The following is a 22724-nucleotide window of genomic DNA, read 5'->3' as shown; positions in this document are numbered from 1 at the left end:
ATTTGATTTTATCAAACAAAAAATCTTTACCTTGTGGGTGTGATAGGCAGTGCGACTAGTGTGGAGGCTGGCAAGAAGCCCCTTGGTCTGTTGCTGTACACCAGCAGGGGTTGGCATAGACAAGAGTAAAGTGGCCAACTCCAGTGCTGCAGCCTTGTTTTTCTCCTACACAAGGTTAAATATTTATTACAAATTACAAATGTGGAGTTTTTACCTTAACAGGTAATTGCATTTAAAAGCAGTAGAGAATCCATTCAACAATCATCTGCTTACCTTTTCTCCTGATGAACCTACGGCAAAGCAGCTTTCCAAAGCCTCAAGGGAGCTGGCCACCAACCTGAAATTCAGATAAAAGATCAGAAGGTCTGCCTCTACAGGAGGTTACCTCTTAAAACAATCAATCATACAGCAAAAGCATTCTTAGTCTGTTCCAGTCTGTGCTAATCTAAATGCCAAACAACACTGAATGCAAGAATGAGGAAAAAATGGTTTTGTTGTTGTACAGGATTGAAACTGTTGCATGTTTTAGTCTCAGGCATGGACACACAGACAGGCACACATGCACAAAACCATACAAACAAGCAGAGAAAGGGCAGTTACTAACCGGTCCAAGGTTGATAAGGACTCAGTTTCACAACTTTTTATTGTATTTTTGGGAGCAAAAGAAAAAGAACAAAAATAAGTGTGAGGATCACAGAAAGAAACAAGTGAAATTAAATGATTCAGTTAAACAAAAGAGAGGCATGCAAGAAAAGATGACAAGAGCCATGCACTGAACATTCTAAAGAGAGCCCAACTACCACTGTTAATAACCAGACCTATTAAAATACATTAAAAGAGAGATATGAGTATAACTATTTTAATGGCACATGTTTTGTTGCATTATTTGTATATACATATGACATGTGCATGTTTGGCCAATTCAGTTAAATAATCAATCAATGATATTAATGCTAAAAATCATACAAATCAAACCATGATAACAAGACGGTGACTGAATTAACCACAATGATTTGATATAGGGCACTAACAACAATGTAAAAACCTGACTGTATATAAAAAGCAATTTAAAATGATAAGCCTAGTTAGCCTAGTTCTACTCAACTAGAGGGGGCTGTAGTAGCATTATGGATGCTGAAGTGGAAAGGCCCATACCTCTCTAGCACAGTGCCACCAGTTGTGGTTGGGGTGGCTATGTCTCCATCAGCTGTGCCATTGCCTTGGTTAAGACTGGGACTGCAAACATTGTTAACTGAGGCAGAAGAGAAGTCCTCTGGTGGATCTTCAGGCCAGCCAAACTGCTCCTTGGTTTTGCCATAGATCTTGATAGAATCAAGCATGGTGACTCCAGCTGGGTCAACAGACGCTCCAACTTAAAAACAAAGTGATGGAACTGCATCAGAAGATGTATTGTACAGCATTTGCTATTGGAGCGAGATTGATAACACAGATGCCATGGAACATTCATCATACATTCAAGTAGGAAAACAGATTTATCACTGTGTCTTTTTTTTAACTTACTGAATATGGACAGCTTCTTGTCAGCCTGCAGGGCCTCCTCTCTGGTAAAGGGGAAGTCAAACCACCGGGCTCTTGTCAAATTTATCTGCATGGTGCGGCCGAAGACCTCCACATAGGAAGGAGCTCTCTCAATGGCCTGAGTTCCCACTTGCACTCGCATGCCTGTCATCACCATTGAACTGTTGTTGTTCACTGCTTCCACTGTGAATCCCCCAGGCTAGCAAAAAAATAGAAAACATAAGAGGAACCACATTTAAGACAAGAGAGCCGCTGTGTTTTGCAACTTTTTTTAAATATATATATATATATATATATATATATATATATATATATATATATATATATACATACATATCATGTTATAATGTTCCTACCTTTGTGTTCGCCACATACATCCCTGTAGAATTGAGCCTGTGTTTGATTTGCTGTCCATTGTAGACCTGCAGCAAGTCGTTGCCCCCAAACTCCACTTCTGTCAGTTGCTGATTGTGTTCAAAAAAGTCTACAGGGAAGGTCACCTGGCTGGAAGTCCGGGTGGCTTTAAGTAAAATTTACATTCAAATTAGAACATTTTGGTTAAGTATATGCTATGTGTATTGGCCTTTCTATGATTATGAATTAATTACATTTAAACTAAAGTGGATGATTATAAACTGAACTAAACCTGAATTATCGAAGATACTGACAGCAAATAAACAGCCCTGTGCCAATAGCTGACAATGGCATCAAAACTGGACATAACAGTGAATAAACAGTTAATGCCATGGAATAATGACCATCGTGCATTTGGTAAATAACAAAATAACTGCATTGCACATCACTGGCTACTCACTAGCAGCAGCAGCTTTACGCTTGCGGACCGGCTTCATGATACTGATACCACAGCTGGGCTGCAGTGAAGGCTGGAGCCAGTATGACGTGTTGTCCACATTGGCCATGTAGATCCGCAGGCTTCCGTCTTCACAGAGAAGGATCATGGTGGTACGCTGCTGCTCATTACTGGCAGTGTGTCGGATAGCTACCATATCTTGAATCTGGGGAAAAGATACAATTAACGGTTATAAAATTCCAATATAACCAAATTCTATCAGTGATATGAATCTGTAAAACCCATAACAATGAAATATGACAAAAGCAAAACCTTGTTTATTACATTTCAGATTGTGAAGGCTTGACTGAGAGCTTTCTGACTATTCCGTTGTCACTAACCAGAACAAACCTCACCTTGGCTTTGGCTGGCAGAGTTTTAATCTCTTGAATGAGGAAGGTGTCTGGTTTGACCATGATAACCAGTGGTATGCCTGTAGTCTGTTGCACACAGCATACCAGGCCTGGATGGTTCATGACCTCAGACCATTGGCACAGGGCAGGTGACATCTTACTGCTGCCACCATTGGAGCTAAAAAAAGCATAACAGAAGAAGTTTAGTCAATAACAATTACCCATTAGCCTTTGACATCCAGTGAAGCGAAACAAACTTATTTAACCGTTACCCTTTGATGTTGATCGGGAAGAGCCTCTGCACTTCAGTTGTACTGCGGCTCACTGTGGCAGCGAAAGACTTTCCCTGGCTGTAGCTAAAGAAAAGCATCTGAAGGACATGGGAGTAATAGACAGACACACCACCGCCAGCTACCTGCCCGTTGCTATCCTGGAAAGCCCAGAGAGAGAGAGTTTATTTCAAGACTGTTTTCTTTAGAATTTTCATAAACGCTAAAACAATAATTGAGACTGTATTTTGCTTAATGTGAGAAATTCTTGTTTAGCCATATAACCCAATTACCTTCAAGTCTTCATGTGTTATCTCCAATACATTTGTGACATAGAAGGGGCCATGTTGAGCACTGCTAGATTCATCCATAACTTGGGTGTACATGTAACCTGCTGAAGACATGATTACAATGATGTTCTTCCCCTCTTCATTGGAAAGGAAAGTAGCATCACGGATCTTGGAACTGGGGAGCAGGAAGTAGTACATGGGACTCAGGGCGTCCACTGAGAGGTCATAGATCTGTTTGCAAAGGGAAACCGAAAGTAGTAAATTAAGTATTTTAGCTTTTTTTCCCCCAACATATAACAACCTAATCCCTAACCAGTGTTAAATCAGTAAAAGCACTAAGGGCACAAGTAAGTATATACCTTTACAAAGTCAGCAGTGATGATAGCAAGCTCAGTCTGTGAGCCCGGTAACCAAATGGCTTTGATGATAAAGTTGCCTGTAGCCAGTTGTGGGTGCAACACCAGATGGTCTGACACAGAGCCTGTGCTACTGAAAGTTAGCACATGACAGTCCTGGAAAAAAAGCGGAAAAGGCTCAGTGGCAAAATTCTTAGAGAAACAATTTATTTACAGAAAAAAAACATGTGAGTTTTTAATTTCATTATTCATTCATTATTTTCATTCTTAGATGCATAAATGTTTCCCCTGAGTTGTCTAATTTTCTGGGTGTGTGTGTGTAATCAATAGTAATCGAAACTTCTTTCACTACTTTAAGTTTTCTGACCTTAAGGCCACACACAGCCAGGTAATCTTCATTGCAAGGGTTGCCTGTGAGACTGAGGACAGTGAAAGGAACTGGAGCAGAAGCCAGACGAGTAAGAGTTAGCTTTCTCTTGCTGGAGTCTGCCTGCTTTAGGAGAGTAGACAGCTGTAGAACGGTTATCTGTGAAGTAGAAAATGGAGATATTACTCTTATGTACTCTTATACAGTGAAGACAATTATATTAAATTATTTGCATTATAAATCCACATATTGTCCATGTTCAAAAACTTTGCAAATAATTCAAATCATGCTCACTTTATACTCTATGCTGCCTTTAACAAAACCAAATACATTTAGATGGCTTACCTTTCCCTTTTCATGACTAACAGCAAGGTGTTGACGGCGGCCATGGGGTGAGGACAAGACACACATGGCAACACGGCGCAGGACATGTGCGCTGATGAGCTGGCGTATAGTTTGCCCCTGGTCACCACTATAGTTCATCCTCACGTTCTCAAAAGCCCCTTCCTGAGAGCCAAGTGTCGGCACCTGAGCAAAGAAGCAATAGTTAACAATGCTCTCTGCACATAATTCAGTACAATGCAATTTATAAAAACATTTGCAATAACCACTCATAATACCATTAACTGATCGGTCATCTCCACATTTTTGTCCTGAGTATGCAATTCATTGAGTGCTTGCTGAGCTCGGCTGCTGCTTCCCACTGCTGATGCCTGCTGGAAGTTTGTCTGGATGGCTTCCATGAGGAACATGAGCATTTCCAAAATGACTGCAGCAGTTGATGATCCCATCTAAGATAAAATAAAAAAATAAATAAAATCAAGCCAACATAGGTCATAGAATATACAATGCAGTGCATAAATCTTGAAAGTTTTTCAAGAAATCAGATGAAATATAGGCTCTAACCACTTGTGCTATCAGCTCTTCCTGGCAGCCTTCAATGCTCTTGCACACACTGCTCTTCTTAGGTCTGTCTTCATCACAGGGTTTTCCATCACAAATGGTGACCTTGCCCTTGTCGGAGGGTGAGGCATTCTGGTGGCGGATTGCACTCTCAGGCATCCGCAACTCACTCTGAAAAGCTGAAGACTCTTTGAGAGTGGAGCCCATGCCACTGCTGGGGCTGCGTTTGACCAAAGCCTGTGGACGATATAACACACAGTATAACAGTGAGAAAAACCACAACCTCACTGCTGATGCCTATAAATGAAATTGACATATGAGCACTATCATGGTTCAACTTCTCTACAATAGGGATAATCTCAGTTTGTTTTTAACTTTGCTAGCTAGTACCCGCTGCAAAATATATAATTAAAGGGATGGTCAGAAAAACCGTTTGATGGAGGTGTACTTTATCTGAACATCCACTGAAGGCAGTCATTAATATCCAATATAACAATACTATATGTTTTCTCTTATTACCCTCCCAGCATAATAAAACTGAACTCAGGGCCACCACAATAATGTGGAAAAAATACATTTAGACCAAAACTTGTATGAGTAATTCTAATCACAACACGGACACTGGAAAACAGTGCTATCACAAGCACAGAGAAATAATGCTAAACATCTGTTCCTTTCAATGGTAAACTGAAGATAAAATGTAGTGGATGAGATTGCTCCTCAACACATGCACAGTCAAAAATACTTATTTATGATTAGCTAAGGAAGCTGGCCTTTTCACTACACAAAAGCTTAAATACAGACATTGATAAGATGGTTTATTTTGTTATCCTGCCACATGTGTGGACTAGCTATAACCCTGAACAAATGGAATGATTGGATGGAAGTCAATGGGGGAATGACTTGCAAGCCAAAGTTACCGCTGTTGTTCTCTTCCCATGATGACCTGAGGTATTCGGTCTCACCTGGCAGCTGCCATCCTCTTTGGCACCGCAGTCACAGAAGAAAGAGCCATATTTGGCATAGGAGATCTCATGGTCTTTGTGACAGACCTTGGCGCACACTGTGCACACACCTACCCCATCCACCATCTTACAGGTGTGACAGTGGTACCTGCAGGATAAAAATGAACAGGCAGAGCTATGTAAAGTACATCAGTTTTGGTAACACAAGAATGTCACCTGCACACTGCTGTCTATAATGTCTTCTGGCACTTTATGATGCTAATATCTAAATGCATTGACTTTCAAATTTGTAAACAAACTTGTCACTGAAAAAAAAAAAGATACATTCTGGGACTGTAAGAGTAAATCACCCCTGCAGCCGAGGGTGGTGCTGGTACAGAAGCATATAAAACAAACTGCACATAGCAATAAACATAGCACTAGCATAAAAACAACCATAATAACTGTAACTGTTATATTTTGGGTAAATGCTACTAAACTATATGTTACACACATGGAATTGTAGTGCTTCAGTGTGGAGTCAAATAGTTTTTACAGATAAATGACAACTTTTCTTATTCATTAAATATAATATAAATATATTTAGATACAGATGGTAATTCTTCTTTATTCTAAAATATTTAATGTGTGACAATTTATTTTATTTTATATTTTTATTTAGGTATCTTAGATAAAACCAAAATAAACAACCTCCTGCTTTTATTCAAAAGCCAAAATCACAGTAAATGTTTCTTTACCAGTGCTGGTTCATAAATTCCTTCTGGGTAATGGTGAAAGTGCAAAGTTTGTTGCAAAGGGAGTCTTCATCCTGCAAAATAAATAAATGAATATTGTACATACATTTCTATACTCACACTGTTATCCTAGCTGTTAACAAAATTCAAGGTTTGGGAGAAAGAGCTACTGGTTTGATTCTGTCTAAACTTATTTTATTTTTTCATTTATTTGTTTGTGTACATTTTTAACTAATCTCTTTCATTTTGGTTTCTTGAATTGCACTGCTGTCTTATCAGCTTATCATTCTCTATCATCATTATTCTATGAAGTTAAACGGCATGAACACACTACCCAGCATTTTACATTTAAGACTGTATATTATACAAGCACAATAAAGATAGGAATAAATGGATGTCTTACAGAGTCCTCGGCCTGGGAATCATCCTCTTCTACAGCAAGTTCTTCCACCCAGTCTGAGTCTACTTCCATGGCCTTCTCTTCTCCTTCCATTAGTAGTGCTGAGGTGCCTTGGCCACTGCTTTGCCGCAAGGCATTCATCACATCAGCCAGATAGGAAATGATGTGGCATGAGCATTCCAGCATGCTGGTGTGCTAAAATTTAAAAAAAAAAAAGTACATAATTGTTTTACGTTTAAAATAAATAATTTTTTGTGGAGTTCAGCATGTGGTGCTTACCCTTCCATGGGACAGGTTTGTGCTCACTTTTTCCACAATATTCTTCTGTGTTAAATACTTTTTGCTGCAAAAAAGAAGCTTAAGTTAATTAAACGTATCAGTTTATTGCTTTAAAACAGTTGAGGGTATTAGGTCACTCAAATACTACACCTAAGAATGTCTCTAAACAAGTACTTTTAGCTAGTCAAGCCTTTTGTTTACAAATTTAAATAACCAAAAAGTGACTGAAACTTGGTGCACCATATAAAAAATGGTTTCTTACCATCTTGTCAACCAGTCAATAGCTGCCCTGTGGAGCTGCAGATGGCCTGCCCCCTGTCCAGCACTGGCAAGAGTGGCCATGATAACCATGAGCTCAGGAAAGCCAGTTCCATCACCATTGGCCAGCATGTCTGTTGCCATGGGAATAAGAGTGCTGAGGAGGACGGTGCACACGCCTTCGCCAACCTGGCTATTGTCACGCACAATATGAGTGGTGAGCAGCTGCAGAAGCTGTCTATTTTCTTGTACTATTTCCAGTTGCTCTGAGTCCTTTGGTGGGGTGGCCGTCATACGGGTCAGCCAAGACTGCAGGCGAGAGGGCTCAACACACGCTAGCTGGGCCAGAGAGCCACACAGACATAACAGACTGGGGTTTGGACTCTTCTCTGCTGTAGATGACAACATCACAATGACATTTAGCATTTTCAGATTACATTTTTTTTTTAAATTTGTCATATGTATCTACAACACTCTAAAAGCACATAAAGATAAAAAAACACACTCCCTGTAAATTCTTATCTTCTACAAACACTTAGGCTTAGGCTGTATAGGCTTATGCCAATACATACACTGACCAGCTAGAACATCATGACCACTCAGAAGTGAATGCCAGATTATCTGGTTGTCATGGAACCTGTCAGTAGGTGGGATTCATTAGTCACTAGCAAACATTTTGTCCTCAAAATCAATGTGGTCAATGTGCCAGGCGCAGGACAAAGGAATGATTTCAGTGTCTGATGAGGACCACATTGTGATGGCTCTGAAGGCATTATGTTATTGCTCATCAGTGTATGTTTACATTGTACACAGCACATCAAGATGCTAGTTATTGGTTATTTGTTTCAATTACAATGTTTCTTGTCTTCTTCTTTTTTAAAAAAACATTTTTATATATTTTATTCTAAAGCAGTTAAAGCTGTTGCTGTAACATACTTTATTGATCCCTGGAAGGAAAATTAAGAAAGAAAGTAAGTCAGGCAGCCAGTAAGTCAGTCAATAAAGTCTGCCCGTCAGTCTGCCTCTCTATAAATAACAGCAGCCACTTCTCACTGGTGGTGAATGAGGCCAGTGTCAAACAAATCTATAGATTACTCTGCCCATACCCATTCAAATTGCTTTTTATAATCGGACAATTATATACTTACTTAGCTGAAAAAGCTTGGTGAAGAACTTCAACACCCTGTTACAGAACTTCGCAGAAAGATTTTCATTAGCTGTTGCCATCATAATCTGGACCAGCTCACCACTGGAAAACAAGAAAAAAAACATGCAAGGGAGTTATAAAATAAGTAATAACTCTCAGCTTGTGTAACAGTTTGAGCAGATACCTGAATGAGAAGAACTCTTCCATTGCCTTTCGGACCTGACTGCTCTCAAGCTGTTTTTCAAGGTACTGAAGGCATTCCTCAAGGACAGTCTCATCCAAACCACTAGAAAATGAGAATAAGAAAAAAAACTATATCAAATAAAACAATTAAGAGCAACCAACAAAATTAAATCATGACTTTTCAAGCCAGCCGACAACAAATGTGCACTACCAGATCACGATTACAACATATAGGATTACCATAAAAGACACGAGTTTCATGTTAGACGTGTTTTAATTCAAAACAATAATAGAGAGATGGAATTATAACATCACACACAGAATACCTGTTGGGGTCTGAGTGGTTGGCAATGATGTTGTAACATCCAGTCACTAAACGCTCATAGATGCGGGCTAGGAATGCATCCGACTCTGATGGGCCAAGAATGCGCTCCAGTGAGGTGCTGCTGATCTCAGCTACACTCTCTGTACTGCTTTCCAAGAGGAGAGGCAGCAGAGTTCCCACAACCTGAGAGGGATTCAACTCCTCTGTACTGAAGAGACAAAAATTCGGCATCATTAACTCGACACAAAGAATATCTGTTGATCACATGCGTTCATTTCTACATGAAAGAATATGAATTTAAGGAGAATATGGCAAACACTTACACAATGAGGTCACCAGTGAGGCGAACCAAAGAAAGAAGGATGTGTTTAAGAGAAGAGGCGAGAGGTAAAGACTGACAACTCAGTGTGCCCAGATGAGCTGCTTGAATGGCACTGATGTAGCTCTCTGATGGAATGGTATCATTGGCAAACGCATTTCGCTGAAAGAGAAAATTCACAGATGTATTACGTCGTGTCATTTTGAGGCTGAAGTGACAAATCTTTAACACAAAGGATCACAGAATTCCATTTGAACGTTTGCACAAAGAGGGAGAGAGTAAAACTGAAAACAAATACATTTTTATTTACATACCCATGAGCCAATGTTGGGGAATTCATTGGTATGGATGCTGTTCCAAGTCTCACATATTGTCTGTACAGCTGATGGTAAGTTCTGCATAATACTATGACCTGTAAAGATACATTAAATTTTTTTTTTTTTTTTTGCAACTGAAAGTTAAAATACTGTACAACAATGTCTCTAGGAAATCTTATGTATACCTAGCATGTTGGCCTTGCAGCGGGTCGAGCCAATGGACAGAACTGCAGCATAACCTTGGAGCTTTGCATCGGTCAGCTTGTTCTCCCCTTCCTCTGGGATGTTCATTAGTAGGTAAGATCTGGTCAAGAGATAGATTTGGTCATGGTAAGACATGCGACCACAAAACAGATTTGATGAAAACAGAAGATCTTTTTAATAATTTTAATTATATGGCTTGAAAAGACCAAGTTATGACCAACAAAAAAACAAATAGTAGAAAATAGTCCAGGTAAATTAACCAAAGGTCAGCTGAATTATTATGTGTTATTTTTGTCATGAATTCTTCCTCACCTTGTGAATGCTGTGTATATGTCAGTAAGTTGCAGAGTGGCTGGCAGCAGGTTTTTTGTAATATCAGAGGACTTGTGGGTGTCAGCCTCAATGGCAACCTTAGACAAATGCTCATCTAAGGAAACCTGTACTTTAGAGATGACAGCATCCAGTGTATAGATAGCTTGAAGAGAGGGCAGCTGATGAAGTGGGAGGATGACATGTGGATCCACACTTGAGAAGGTTGAAATCTGCAACATAATCAAGTTGGTAAAGAATGACAATTTGAACAATAGCTCTATAGGTCAACAATTATGGCTTCATTGTGATAGTTACCTGTCTGGCAATGTACTCCTCTGCTAGCTCCACATCATACTTAACAGTGCTGCACTTAGCAGCTGTGATGTCAACCAAAGAGGATGCTTGGTCCATTTTCATTCCCTGCTTCACCAAGTGTTCCTACAAGTGACACCAGTCAGTTTCAAACATTAAAATACAGGATTAAAACATAGTTCGGTAGTATTGCACAGCTAAGGCTGAGCAGAAATCAACCAATTTGTGGAATAGTTGCATCTAAAAGTGGTCATGACCAAAAGCCAAATACTTTTTAACTATTAATTTGGTGTTAAAAAAAACAGGAGTACAGACCTTGATCCAGTTCACATAAGTAGATACACGGAGACGTGAGGACCATCGCAGTGTGTGCAGGATGTCACTCTCACTGGGGTTGCTGCAGCCAGTCTTTAGCTGCTCCATGAAAGCTTTTGAAGGTGGTAAAACACCCAGGATCCTCCAAAGTATCAGGAAGAAGTACTGAAGTGAGCACGCCTCCTGTGCCAGGTGACACAACAAACATACCAATTTACCAAACGGTATGCATCTATTGTCAACACTTACATTTTCTGATGGTAAATTACTATTGATTGATGGTTATTTGGCAGTGTTATGCAGGTTCCAATCATGACGCCTTTAGTACAAAGTATTTAAATTTTACTTAATTTTAGTGTCATAAATGTCAGTGCCCTCTACAAGTCGAAACCATTCTGGTCTCATTTGATAAGTTGCCTTCTAGTGTAAACTGTACAGGGGGTGAATTTGTAGTACAAATAACTCATTTTTCTTATATATTCATACTTTATACATAATTATGGCCGTGCCTGCCTCAAGTGACAGGCAGTCGCCATATTACAGTTCCTTGCTTCCACGATCACCCTGTGATCACCCTGTCAGACTGTGATGCTGCCAACATGGCGACAGTTGGAGCATCCCAGAGAGCCTCAAAGCAGCACGGAAGCTTTGTCCAAAGTTTTTACTGTCAATGGTTGAAACTCACTATCTTCACTTGGTTAGTTTTCTCTTTTGTACACTATGGTATGTTCAGGTTTGGGCCAATCCTTGTGTCCCAACATAGACTGGTGTTACAGGTTTAAAAACAACAGATGCTTATAATGTTTGGGCAAACCTGCAATTCCACCTCATTGTTTATCTTATTGGCACAGCTCAGGATTTGTTCATGTAGTGTGTTCTCACCATAGCAGTGATGCGCTTGTTCTCTTGCCTTCTTGCTGTGTCAAACTGAGAGCCCGCTGACAGGAGTGAGATGAGCCATGTGTACAGTTCATCGTATTTAATTGTGCCGTTGAACAGTTTTGGGAAGACCTAAAGACACAAATATGTCAACAGTGAGGAGCAGCACAATTTACAAATAAACTGACAGCATACATAGACATAACCCTGTTTCCAAAAACACTGTAAACATTGAAACTAAAACAGACTACAATAATTGCTTAACAATTCAATAAGCTTTTTTTTTCTTACTTTTTGAGTGGAGGAAAAAAATGACAAAATGGGGACACTCTTCTAACACGTGGCATTGTCTTGCTGAAATAAACAAGGCCTATCCTAGAGGAACCAGTCAGGTCTGTTTTACACTGCACTTTAAGTGTGCTCTCTAAGAAAGATCACCTTCTCTGGGCACAATTCACTAACCTGCTCTAGGTAGGTATAAACTACTAAAGATCATTACAAATATTTGTTTACTGTGAAATCAGATTATCTACAGTGGCACCTTTTTTAGAAACTGTGTTGTAATTATGTACGACAGATAGACATAACTTTCACAATGAAGAACATATTCTTTAAGACAAACATGTGACTGACTGATTGAAATCTCTTTTGATAAAATGCAGAAAAAAAAATCCCCTATCCCACCTTGCTGTCAAGTCTGCTGATATCATCCTCAGATGCCTCAGTGGATAGAACGCAGTAGAATTTTGGCTGAACATTTAAATCTGAAAATTAAGAAAAAAAGAGAGAGAGACTTCATTATCTACTACAAGTTAAAACAGCCTTACACTACTCAAACAAGAAATTTATGTGAGCAAGCCTTTGCTCATTAGATGTACCTGCTGAACAGTGTTTGGCCCAGTTTTCCTCCACTTCTTTGAATCCATAGTAAAGTGGGAGACTGCCACGTTTGCCACCTTCCTGAACAGAACTAGGTCCAGTGGAAGGTGGAGTGAGGAGGTTGTACTGCACCTATAAATAAGATTCAAGCAATACAGAATCAGTCAATTTTCTGTCCTACCTTAAAAAAAAAAGAGTGAGTCAAGATTAAAAAAATATATGATTAACCTGCTCAAAAAGGTACAAGGGAGCCTTGGAGTAGTGCCGCAGCAAGTAGTCAAAAACCAGCAACAATCGAGCCAGGTTGAGGGGCACAGCCTTCAGCTGGGAGTCTCTGCTCTGTGCGACTTCTGTAATTGCCTGGGTCACCATGGTGAGAACTGATCGACGTCCACGTTCTGACAAGTTGTGGAAAAGCAGGAGCAGTAGCTGTAGATGCTCCACATTTAGGTCATCTTCTCCATGAATCGAACCCTGGATGGTGTGTTGTTTCAAGGTTCCCAAAAATCTGAGTTTAAGGGAAGCAGCAAAAAAAGAAATACGTCAAATAAAATAGCACGATATGTAAAGCACCACATTACACCCAAAACAAAGATAATGACTCTTATACCTTTCCCAAACTTTCATACATTCAGGCACATCTGGTTCTCCTTGCACACTGGCTTTGTGCTGCCATATGAGGAGAAGTCTGGAGAGGACTGATAATGACTGAGGATGAATGTACAGAGGCCAAGGACCTTCTGAAAAGGGCGCAACACCCAACTGCTGAAGTAAGGTGCTCTGCAAATGACAAGCGATACAATAATGAAACACTATGTTGACAGCACAGTTCTTTACATTATAACTGTGACTTAATCACATTACCTGCAAGGCAGGGGATGGAAGATCTGAGGTAACTAGCGTGTGGTTGAAGTGATACAGAGCTAGAGAAAACACTTCATCCGAGGAGCCTAGAAAATAAAATACATTCTGTTACCTGCTAGCAATTTACAATAAACCATTTCATTATTCTAGCCATGTTTAAATTACCTTTGACATCTTTGTGCATATCTTTGATGATGCTGGCTAGGGTAGCCATATGCTGCTCTGTAAGAGACACGCTCAGGTAGTTGCGGATGAAGTTGTTCCTTGACTTCAGCATTGAGGTGGTGATGAAGTTCAGAATACTTGATGCTAAACTGAGGAACTACAGGAATAAAGAGTGACAAGTCAGTAGAGACATAAAAATGACATCAAATAATTACTGCATACTGCTGTTTACTATGCATTAAACCCAAATTTCCCTGAGGGACCTTTCCGAAGAGATTAATAAAGTATATTCTATTCTCTATTCTCATTACAGCGTCACACTGTACAGCATGTTGTCAAATAAACACAAATACATCTTCACCAGTTCTGGATCTTTACGGCCAGCTAAAATATTGCCATTCTCGCTTGGATTCTGCTTGCTGGGGCTCTTCAGTCTGGGAGAGGTTTCCAGAGGTGGTGGTGGTGGTGGAGGTGGGGGTGCCACTTTGTCTTTAGTAGGTGAAATTGTCTCTTCGAACCAAAGCCCCAAGATCGGTTCACTGTCATCATCTGCAGAGAATGGCAAATTGTTAATACACATTTCTCAAGGTTACGTCAGAAATATTACAAAACATATAAGGTATTTGTGAAGTGATAGGTGTGTCATAACAAGGGAAACATAAAATGCTTTGCACCGGCCCTATGACACCTACAACACAGTGCAGGTGGTGGACAAGGTAAGAGACTGCATGAAATGAAGGAATAGTGGTGTTCAACTCTCAAATATCCACACCACAGAATGTTTCTTTTTTCCTCAAAAGACTTCAATACCCCTGCCATCAAAGCAGTAGGTGGAATATTATAGTTTCCCTGTCCTCTTGTCCTCTCATAGTTTTTCATTATTATTACCAGAGGTACTAAAAAAACATTGCTTTTAGTTTCCTTCAAATCAAAAGTCCATCATTACTGTTACTTCGCTCCCTAAAATCTGTCGCTCCACACTATGTAATGTAAGTAATGTGAGAATACTTTTATGATTTGGAATTTTTGAATTGATACAAGACTTATAACCTTTCAATAGATTCTACTGATGCAACTGGCAAAAAACTAGCAATAAATTCACACTTGATGCAACACGCATATTTTCCTGAATTCTGTTAACTACAAAGCTCCAAACTGCATTGCAGAGCAGAAAGCATTATATCAGGCATTGGATTTTTATGCACTTGCAACATGCTTCAGCTAAAAAAAATGACTGTTAAAATATAATAAAATATGTGTTTCTATTTTTAAGAACTGGATTATTTTAACATAATGATACAAACTTGATTCTGTCACATGGTCTACTCATATATAAAAAGAATTATGAAACTCTAATAAGCTCTAGGGGGAAAAACCAATATGTGCTCAACCCAAAATATACAATTACAATATTACAATTAACGATGGAGGTTTACATTGTAGAATTAGAGTGGGGCATAAAGACATTCCAAGGGCTGTTGTGGCTCTTTTTAGATTCTATATTGCCACTCTTCAGTATAACACAAAAAGGAAGCCCTGGTTGATCTGCTCTGACCCAGTTCAACCACATCATATATCTACACAGTGAATCTGTGTGACCTCATATGCAACGGGTCATTGACATCCCTCCTCTTGCAGTCACCATGCTTCCACATGTGCAAGGACACACAGCAAGAACCATATGTAAAGTGATCAGTAAAAGAGTTAACTCAATGTCTCCTACAAACTGTCAATTCCTGTGCATTACTGTATGCCTATCAATCAATAGCAACAAATTAAAATACAGAAAAAAAGGAGAAAGCAGTGAGTCCTTGAGGGTAAACCCTATCCTGACTTCAACAAAGGAAACCATTGTACATGTTTGAGCGTGCTTGGCCCCTTTAAAACTGCTCTAACCCTGAACCAGCAATACCACATAAAACCTACAACAGCTTGTTTTATCATTGTTTTTTAAGTCAAAAATTCCAAAATTGTAAGCCAGGTGTAAGTCTATCAAGTCTATCAAGGCTCACCATCAAACCAAACCTTCAATCCTGCCCTTGTGAATGCTATCAGCCATCTACAGTGACATACATTAAAATACATAAAGCAAGACACAACATTAATGTTTTAAAAGAATATCACATTAAGTTGATATTCACATGTACATGCAACATACAAAAAAAATCAAAACTTTTCAAGTGACAGGAAGACTGCAGTGTATGTTTGAGCCCATTTAGCGCAACTTGATATGGTATTCAAGAATGATACCACTGTCTTGATGTGGGTCTTTTTCACATACAAAACAATCATTTCTACAGGCTGGTTATTCATTGTTGTTTACTGCTTAAAAATTAAAAAGATTAATTTCAAATAGTCACCTAACAATGTAATCATTAAAATGTTCCAAAAAGGTTTTAACTAAACATCTTTCGATTTGCAGGGATTTTATATTGTATTTACACGTTGGCCTTTTTAAGCAATCCTATAAGCAGTTCCCCAGAGCTGTCAGAGCTGCTTGATCTAGTAATCTAAAGTTGTCGTAAAATGACAATGAGCACCCACACCACTGGTATTATCCTTTGAAACATAATGAGCCACAGATGAACCTCTTTGACAAAAAAAATAAATCAATTTAGTTCATATTAAAATACAACACATAGCAACTTTGATAGTAGGGGGTGTTTTGTCAAAGCCTCTTCATCTCTGGCTTTATTTTTTCTAGGCTATCAGGATCAAAGCTCAGAGCCTAAATTGTGAGACATACAACAACATAAATGAATCTAGGACAGTCAAGTGGACACCAATTCTTTGCTCTGAGGACAGAAAACTGCTGACCTGAGACACAAGCTGCACTTGTCTTCTCCTGTCTTCTCTCTGCTGAAATAGTAGAAACTGTCAACTACGCTGTCATTTTGTGATGAAGGGACAAAAAAAAAGTTTGATTACGTCAACGCATTTACCCCTCTCACTACTGCCATTTACTGACTGGGTGCTCCACTGACAGCACACAAGATTGACTGCTTCAGTGATACAGCCCTGATTCTAACTCAGAAATCAAATACAATCATGACACCTGCATCCAAGCTGCAATGAAGACTTTAAGGGCATTAGCTAATGGTCAATTTTGATGATGTAAACCCTGTATGTAGTACTCGGTAATGTCTAAAGAGGGGCAAGGTATGTAGGAGAGGAGTTTCTTGTTTCTATTGTGCTGACTTTTAAATAACTAAATTTTAATTTAGACCTTTAATAATCACCTGCTTCATCATGGGTAATTTGAGGGGTGGGAATTTCATTTGAGAAGCACTGGTCTAGCATGAATATTCTGGAGGTTTCCTGACATAATGATAGAGATTCTTGAGTCAAACAAGATTAAGGCACCTTGGCTGCTGTCTTCCTCCGTACTGCTGAAATCATCTTCATAGTAGGTGTTTGAATCAGTAGAAGCACTGGCATCGCTGCTGACTGAGCCCTTCCTCTGGCGCTGGAGAACACAGGCCTGATTGAAACACAAACATTCTCAATAGTTGCCTCTCGACCCTGTCCATTTTGTTGGGTGATACATAAAGGACAAAGGAAGCACACAAAAATTCTCATTTCTTCTTGCACATTTTGTTTCATGTCTATAACAATTTTCAAGAAAGCACAGCAAGCAAATTACAGCTAAATAAGTCCCAGCACCTTTTTGTAGGAAGTGGAGAGAAGTGTGAAGAGTAGATTGGTCAGTGGCACAGAGTCGATGAGTCTTTGGACCCTCTGAATGGAAGTGCTCTGTGCCATAATGTTGAGCTCAGCTGGTGGTCCATCACTTGCCCAGCCCTGCAGGTAAGGTGAGAAATACAATGAAGAAATGTGACTTTCAAGGAATTGAGTTCCACTATTGTTAAATTACTGTAGATATATTTTGATCTAGTAACTTTCCTAGAATTATTGAGCAAATACATAAATACATTAAAATAAAGTTGGACTGCAATGCAAACCCGTGCTACAATGAAGTGACAACCGGGAAGACGTACAAAATAAGAAGTCATTACTGAAGCAAAGGAAGTGCTTTGATTCCTCAAACAAATGAGCTGGTGGTGTGCATTTCACTAGCCATGCTGGCCCTCACTTAAATGATGTCAGAGTTATGTCAAATAGTATAGTTCCAAGTTAACACCAGGGCAGTGGCCACAAACAGAGCATCAGTGTAACACAGTCATGGTACAACACTTACTCGGTGCAGAGCCTCTACTTGAAGGTCCTGGAAAAGTGAAGTAAGCAGTTTGATGGCATGGTTGGCCAGGATCACAGACAAAATTCCAAACCCTTGGTGTCTGAAAAAAATGATGCATTTAAATCCTGCACAATCTAGAAAGTAGTTTTTTGTTTTAAAATTAAATCAAATCAAATGCCATTGTGGTATTAGGAATAGCTTGATGAGTGTGCTTGTTTGGTGCACACCAAAGTAAGAAGTCATCTTTTGGGCTTGATTAAATAAAAACCACTAGCAGAGCAAATCCTGCTCAGTGTAAACCATACAGAGCCACAAAGACACAAGAAACATATGACTTTTATTCATTTTAACAATTAAAAATTACCCTTTGCCAGGACCAAGTTTAGGCGATCCGGCGCCATCCTTGGTTCGAGCAGCAATATCCCGAACACGGAGGGCAGCCAGAGGATCCTTCTCTTTTCCTTTATCTGCTAGGGCAGTTGGGCTCAGGTTAAGAATCAGGTACAGGCTGTTTAGGAGGCACCAGGCTCCAAGCAGCTGGAAGTTCTGATAATGCTAAAGAACAAAAAATTAGAGAAAATCTTTATTTGAACTTCAAAACGGAAAACTGTGGCAATATCCAGCGGTACAAACGTGTTGTTCTTCTACTTTCCTATTTCCATGATCAAAGTTGTTACTCACCTCTCCTCCAGCTCTGCGGGAGTTGCTGATGGCTTGTCCAATCATTTCATAGATCTCCAGCTGTTGATAACACACATTTTGCAGATACTGTCAGCGTTTAAATATAGTGTATCTTGTTAAGGTACATCTACTAGCAAAGAAGCCATTAGAGTAGTTTAACAAACTGTCACAATATTGATTTTTATCCGGTTACTCGATATATTGAATGAAGGTATACTTTTTAGTTACAAGTTACAAAGAATTAAGTTTGACAAATATGTACACAGTACTTCATGCACATGCCATTGCAAAGGAACTAAATGATACTCACGCATTTCTGGACAATTGTGGCTGCATCATTTTCATAGTCTTCTTCTTTTGTCCCAGTGGAGGCAGAGCGAAGCTGCAGGCCACTGCCTACCTGCAGAATGGCCATACAAGTGGCCACACTCACACCTAAACAGGTAAAATATACACTGTATAAATTTACATTCAACGCAATACTGACAATGACTGTGGCACTGCTCTACTCAGTTAATGATTTTATTCATTACAGATTGTGATAGTACATTTAAGCTCATCTTTCAGCTGCACTGTTGGTCTGTGTACACTTCTTCCATGTTGCATGTTAGAGCAGTCTAACAGCACAAAAGTACAATTTGTTTTTCCACCTACCAGCATAGAGACAGCTCAAAGCCAGCACAGTCATGTCCAGTAGTCTCCCTGGTGTCAAGGGCTCCAGTACAGGCAAGGAAAGTGTGTCCAAAGCCATGGTTACGTCTATCACCAGTGAATGAAATCTGGGAATCATTTGAAATAAGAGTCTCAACAGAAGGGTTTTGGAGAAAACCTTTTGACTTAAAAAGACCTAAAATTTACAGACTATATCACCTATTCAAAAAATAATAACATTCCATTCCTAACTTTTGTCATCAGCTCATATGTACTTTATGTAAAAAATAAATAAATACCCATTGCGAACAGCAGTGGCATCAGCCACTGTAGCAGGCATGATAAAGAAAGAATTGGCTGATACAGCATCTTGGAAGCGGTTGATGTAGCGCAGAAAGTAGGGCAGGTTGAGGCACACTCGTAGCAATTTCTCTGACCCACCTGGAAAGACAAATTTGACAGAAACATGTAGCCAGATTACAAAAAAAACAATAATAAATACAAATTTAGAGGAAAAAGGAAAAGTAAATAAAGATTATTTTTTTACTGCTTTATATTTAGGCATACTATCTGTGGCCTGGTCTTATCTGTAAACTAAAAATACTTTTCTCAGCAGAAACAGCTGGCTTAAAGGTTTTAAATAAAGCCACATATACAGTAGTGTTAACAACACAACCTGCCACAAAGCAAAATCTCCTCACCAAGTTCCTGTAAGCTTGACACATTCTGGGAAACAAAGGCATTTTTCATTTTGGCCTGAACAGCTTGATCTGTGGTTTGGTCATCACAATCACTCTCAGCCTGCAATTGAAAGGAAAAACAGTTCAAAAGCATGGCTAATGATGACTATCAAACATACAACACAGTCAGAAAAGGAAGTATTGAACACAGGAAATAAAACTACAAGTCAAGATGTATCTTAACTTTCTGTTAGTCTTGCACAGCCTGAACCCATAATTATTCTGGTCTAGGGGAAAAAAATTCTGAAATTTACCCAGAGAGTAGGTCAAAATGCATCTGGCATGACCAATCTGCTGCTGTGAGCTACACTTGTGAAAGGCCAACAATGGACAATGTGCAGACGTCATTTTCTGGAAAAATAATCTGTGTCTTGTTTGTTTCACTTGAAACCAATCACAACTGTATGGAAGGCAATGAGCTCAGAAAAACTTTGTTCTAGTTGATCATGGGGTGGTAAGCAAATTGTCTGCACAAGTATAATAAGACTTTTAGTAAAAAGGTTGGTGATAAGGGTCAGTACTGCTGCAAAAAGTGAAAGTTGTGGCCATTAACCAGGTGATAAAAGCAATCACAACACTGGAAACAACAATAGGCAGATGCCTAATGCCTGTTTACAGACAGTCTAAATGTGGTGAGTTACACAAAGGTTATGCGAGAAGAAAAACATGAACAAGCTATTTAGTTTAGTGGAGAGGGCCGCTGCGTAAATAACACTTGCCTGCATGTGTGCTGCTGATGGTGAGGCCAAGATGGTGCTAAGGTCAGGGTTAAAAACTGAAGTCAGCTGATTGAAGAAGTTCATTTGGACTTCTTTTTGTCGAAGCTCTGGGTTCACAGCACTGGGCAGCTCCTTCTGATCTTCCACTAGTAAATGAGAAATGACAGTCACATACCAAAATGTTCTCAGTCCCACTGAGATGTTGCATGTTGTCCATCCATTATAGGGATACTCACCATCTGAAAGGGTCTTGACTGTTTGAGGCAACTTGGCAGACTTCATCATAGCAGTGAAAGTAATGATCTCTGTGCGATCTAGTCTGCTGCAGCCAGTGCAAAGTCCTTTTATGAGGAGAATCAGGTGTTTCTGTAGAAATAGTTACCCAATTTAAACACAACACCCTTCAAATAAACACACAACTTACTAATAAATTAAGCCAGGGACACAATCCTCTTCTTAAATCTTGCATATAACAGCGTCCCAGAACACCAGCCAACATTATCCCCGGCGCAGTTTGTCTCTCACCTGTGACACTGCACATGCTTCGTCTGGGTTCTCCAGGCGCAGCAGTGAGAATTCAATCAATACTTTGCACGCTGCAGCAACAGACAGCAACTGATTTCTCGGTACTAAGAAAAGAGAAATGCACATTTTTAATGTTTTGGGTTAATATCAGTAGTAACCATTCATTATACTACACTGAAATGAATGCTACTTACTTTGTCCACATACTGTGGTAATGTAATGTGCAGAGAGGGCCACGAATGATGAGTAGAAGGGCTCATACTGTTTGTCATGGTGAAGAATGTCTGACTCACTACAAATGACAAGTAAAACATAGCATTATATAGAAACAACTGATTATTCTGAAATTATAATAATACAATTTCTCCAAAATGTTTCATACTTGATTGTAGTCTCCTCTGTGTTTGAGTTATGTTAAATTAAATAACATTATTTTTAATCATTTATTCCCATTGCTGCAACATATTAAGTTTTATTTTAATACCTGCAGTATCCATTACATAGTGCATGTATTTCTCATATGTAAAACAGAAACTACTTCAAGAAATTTTCTAGTTAGAAAAATAATCACATACTTTTCATCAACCAGTGCTGACAACAAAATAATACATTTACTACATACTCTAAGAGGCAACTCAAATATTCACACAAAATGTTTTGCATATGAAAAGAACAAGAGAAAAGAACCAGTAGTGGTAGACCTCCCATGCAAATTGTTGCTTTGATTAAAAAAAAGCAAATGTAAACTGTGAGGTCAAGTAGGACATGAAAAACAATTACATCTATAGTCCCTTTAACCTCAGCTAAGCTACCTTGAATATATGATATATGAATACACACAGCTTCAAGTGAATGAAGTTCTGATACTAACATAAAAACAGCAGTATTCACTCTGTCAACCATCACCTGAACCAAGCAGAGTGCATCTGGCAATGATGGACAATGTGCAGATGTCACATATTGGACATTGTCCAGAAGTTATAAGAATAAAGACTGTACATTATAAGCCTGTCATTTTCTTGGAAACACATGGCCACAAACGGCTATGAAACAACAAAATAAATGCTGTCCAAACAAAAGTTCAGTCATATATAAATAATAATCTGTAAAGTCAAGCCAGTGTGTAGAGTAAAGAGTGAACTCAACTGTTGTCACACTCAAAAACTGCAAATGGCCATTTATAACTTTGACAAAAATAGTCCACATATTTAACTACTACAGAATTACACAGCCAAATGTCAACTATGACAATGACAGCTTGATTTAAAATACAAAACAGCCAGCTTTGAAAGTGAGACAGCTTCCGTAGCAGTGGAGCATGTACTGAGAGGTACATTGTTTCTTTGGAAAACGAAACCTATTAAAACTGGAGTGCAAAGCGACAACCTGACTGCCATGTACGTATCCGAGTAATGCTGAGTTAACA

At 39.1% G+C, this 22724-nt stretch overlaps 1 protein-coding gene across 8 annotated transcripts in view; it reads right to left on the bottom strand.

Annotated features, from left to right (window-relative positions):
* Window positions 1-22724, bottom strand: part of ubr4 (ubiquitin protein ligase E3 component n-recognin 4) — a 42427-nt gene that overhangs the window by 18707 nt on the left and 996 nt on the right. For 2 of the 8 annotated variants that reach the window (XM_028409528.1, XM_028409530.1), the window contains exons 2-52: window positions 21493-21590; window positions 21299-21402; window positions 21010-21139; window positions 20774-20919; window positions 20016-20115; window positions 19614-19755; window positions 19318-19442; window positions 18974-19098; window positions 18664-18723; window positions 18347-18537; window positions 17983-18082; window positions 17448-17585; window positions 17148-17265; window positions 16602-16643; window positions 14146-14333; window positions 13785-13941; window positions 13620-13705; window positions 13366-13535; window positions 12984-13263; window positions 12755-12887; window positions 12561-12640; window positions 11880-12008; window positions 10998-11180; window positions 10686-10808; window positions 10371-10600; window positions 10040-10158; window positions 9852-9949; window positions 9542-9699; window positions 9220-9426; window positions 8895-8996; window positions 8712-8812; window positions 7568-7955; window positions 7306-7369; window positions 7030-7221; window positions 6630-6700; window positions 5848-6040; window positions 4931-5164; window positions 4645-4815; window positions 4370-4552; window positions 4025-4183; window positions 3661-3813; window positions 3305-3532; window positions 3015-3172; window positions 2746-2920; window positions 2354-2555; window positions 1896-2059; window positions 1522-1738; window positions 1156-1372; window positions 605-637; window positions 274-337; window positions 31-165 (exon numbers count right to left, since the gene is read on the bottom strand). In XM_028409528.1, the coding sequence (XP_028265329.1) occupies window positions 31-165; window positions 274-337; window positions 605-637; window positions 1156-1372; window positions 1522-1738; window positions 1896-2059; window positions 2354-2555; window positions 2746-2920; window positions 3015-3172; window positions 3305-3532; window positions 3661-3813; window positions 4025-4183; window positions 4370-4552; window positions 4645-4815; window positions 4931-5164; window positions 5848-6040; window positions 6630-6700; window positions 7030-7221; window positions 7306-7369; window positions 7568-7955; window positions 8712-8812; window positions 8895-8996; window positions 9220-9426; window positions 9542-9699; window positions 9852-9949; window positions 10040-10158; window positions 10371-10600; window positions 10686-10808; window positions 10998-11180; window positions 11880-12008; window positions 12561-12640; window positions 12755-12887; window positions 12984-13263; window positions 13366-13535; window positions 13620-13705; window positions 13785-13941; window positions 14146-14333; window positions 16602-16643; window positions 17148-17265; window positions 17448-17585; window positions 17983-18082; window positions 18347-18537; window positions 18664-18723; window positions 18974-19098; window positions 19318-19442; window positions 19614-19755; window positions 20016-20115; window positions 20774-20919; window positions 21010-21139; window positions 21299-21402; window positions 21493-21590 (7564 nt within the window). The remainder of the gene's footprint in view (window positions 1-30; window positions 166-273; window positions 338-604; window positions 638-1155; window positions 1373-1521; window positions 1739-1895; window positions 2060-2353; window positions 2556-2745; window positions 2921-3014; window positions 3173-3304; window positions 3533-3660; window positions 3814-4024; window positions 4184-4369; window positions 4553-4644; window positions 4816-4930; window positions 5165-5847; window positions 6041-6629; window positions 6701-7029; window positions 7222-7305; window positions 7370-7567; window positions 7956-8711; window positions 8813-8894; window positions 8997-9219; window positions 9427-9541; window positions 9700-9851; window positions 9950-10039; window positions 10159-10370; window positions 10601-10685; window positions 10809-10997; window positions 11181-11879; window positions 12009-12560; window positions 12641-12754; window positions 12888-12983; window positions 13264-13365; window positions 13536-13619; window positions 13706-13784; window positions 13942-14145; window positions 14334-16601; window positions 16644-17147; window positions 17266-17447; window positions 17586-17982; window positions 18083-18346; window positions 18538-18663; window positions 18724-18973; window positions 19099-19317; window positions 19443-19613; window positions 19756-20015; window positions 20116-20773; window positions 20920-21009; window positions 21140-21298; window positions 21403-21492; window positions 21591-22724) is intronic. The other 6 variants (XM_028409533.1, XM_028409529.1, XM_028409531.1 and 3 more) reach the window with 6 other exon arrangements.

This window comes from Parambassis ranga, chromosome 7 (assembly GCF_900634625.1).
Source record: "Parambassis ranga chromosome 7, fParRan2.1, whole genome shotgun sequence".
NCBI classification, from domain to species: Eukaryota; Metazoa; Chordata; class Actinopteri; family Ambassidae; genus Parambassis; species Parambassis ranga.
The sequence above is the reverse complement of the archived record's forward strand: the minus strand, read 5'-3'. Positions and strand labels throughout refer to the sequence as shown.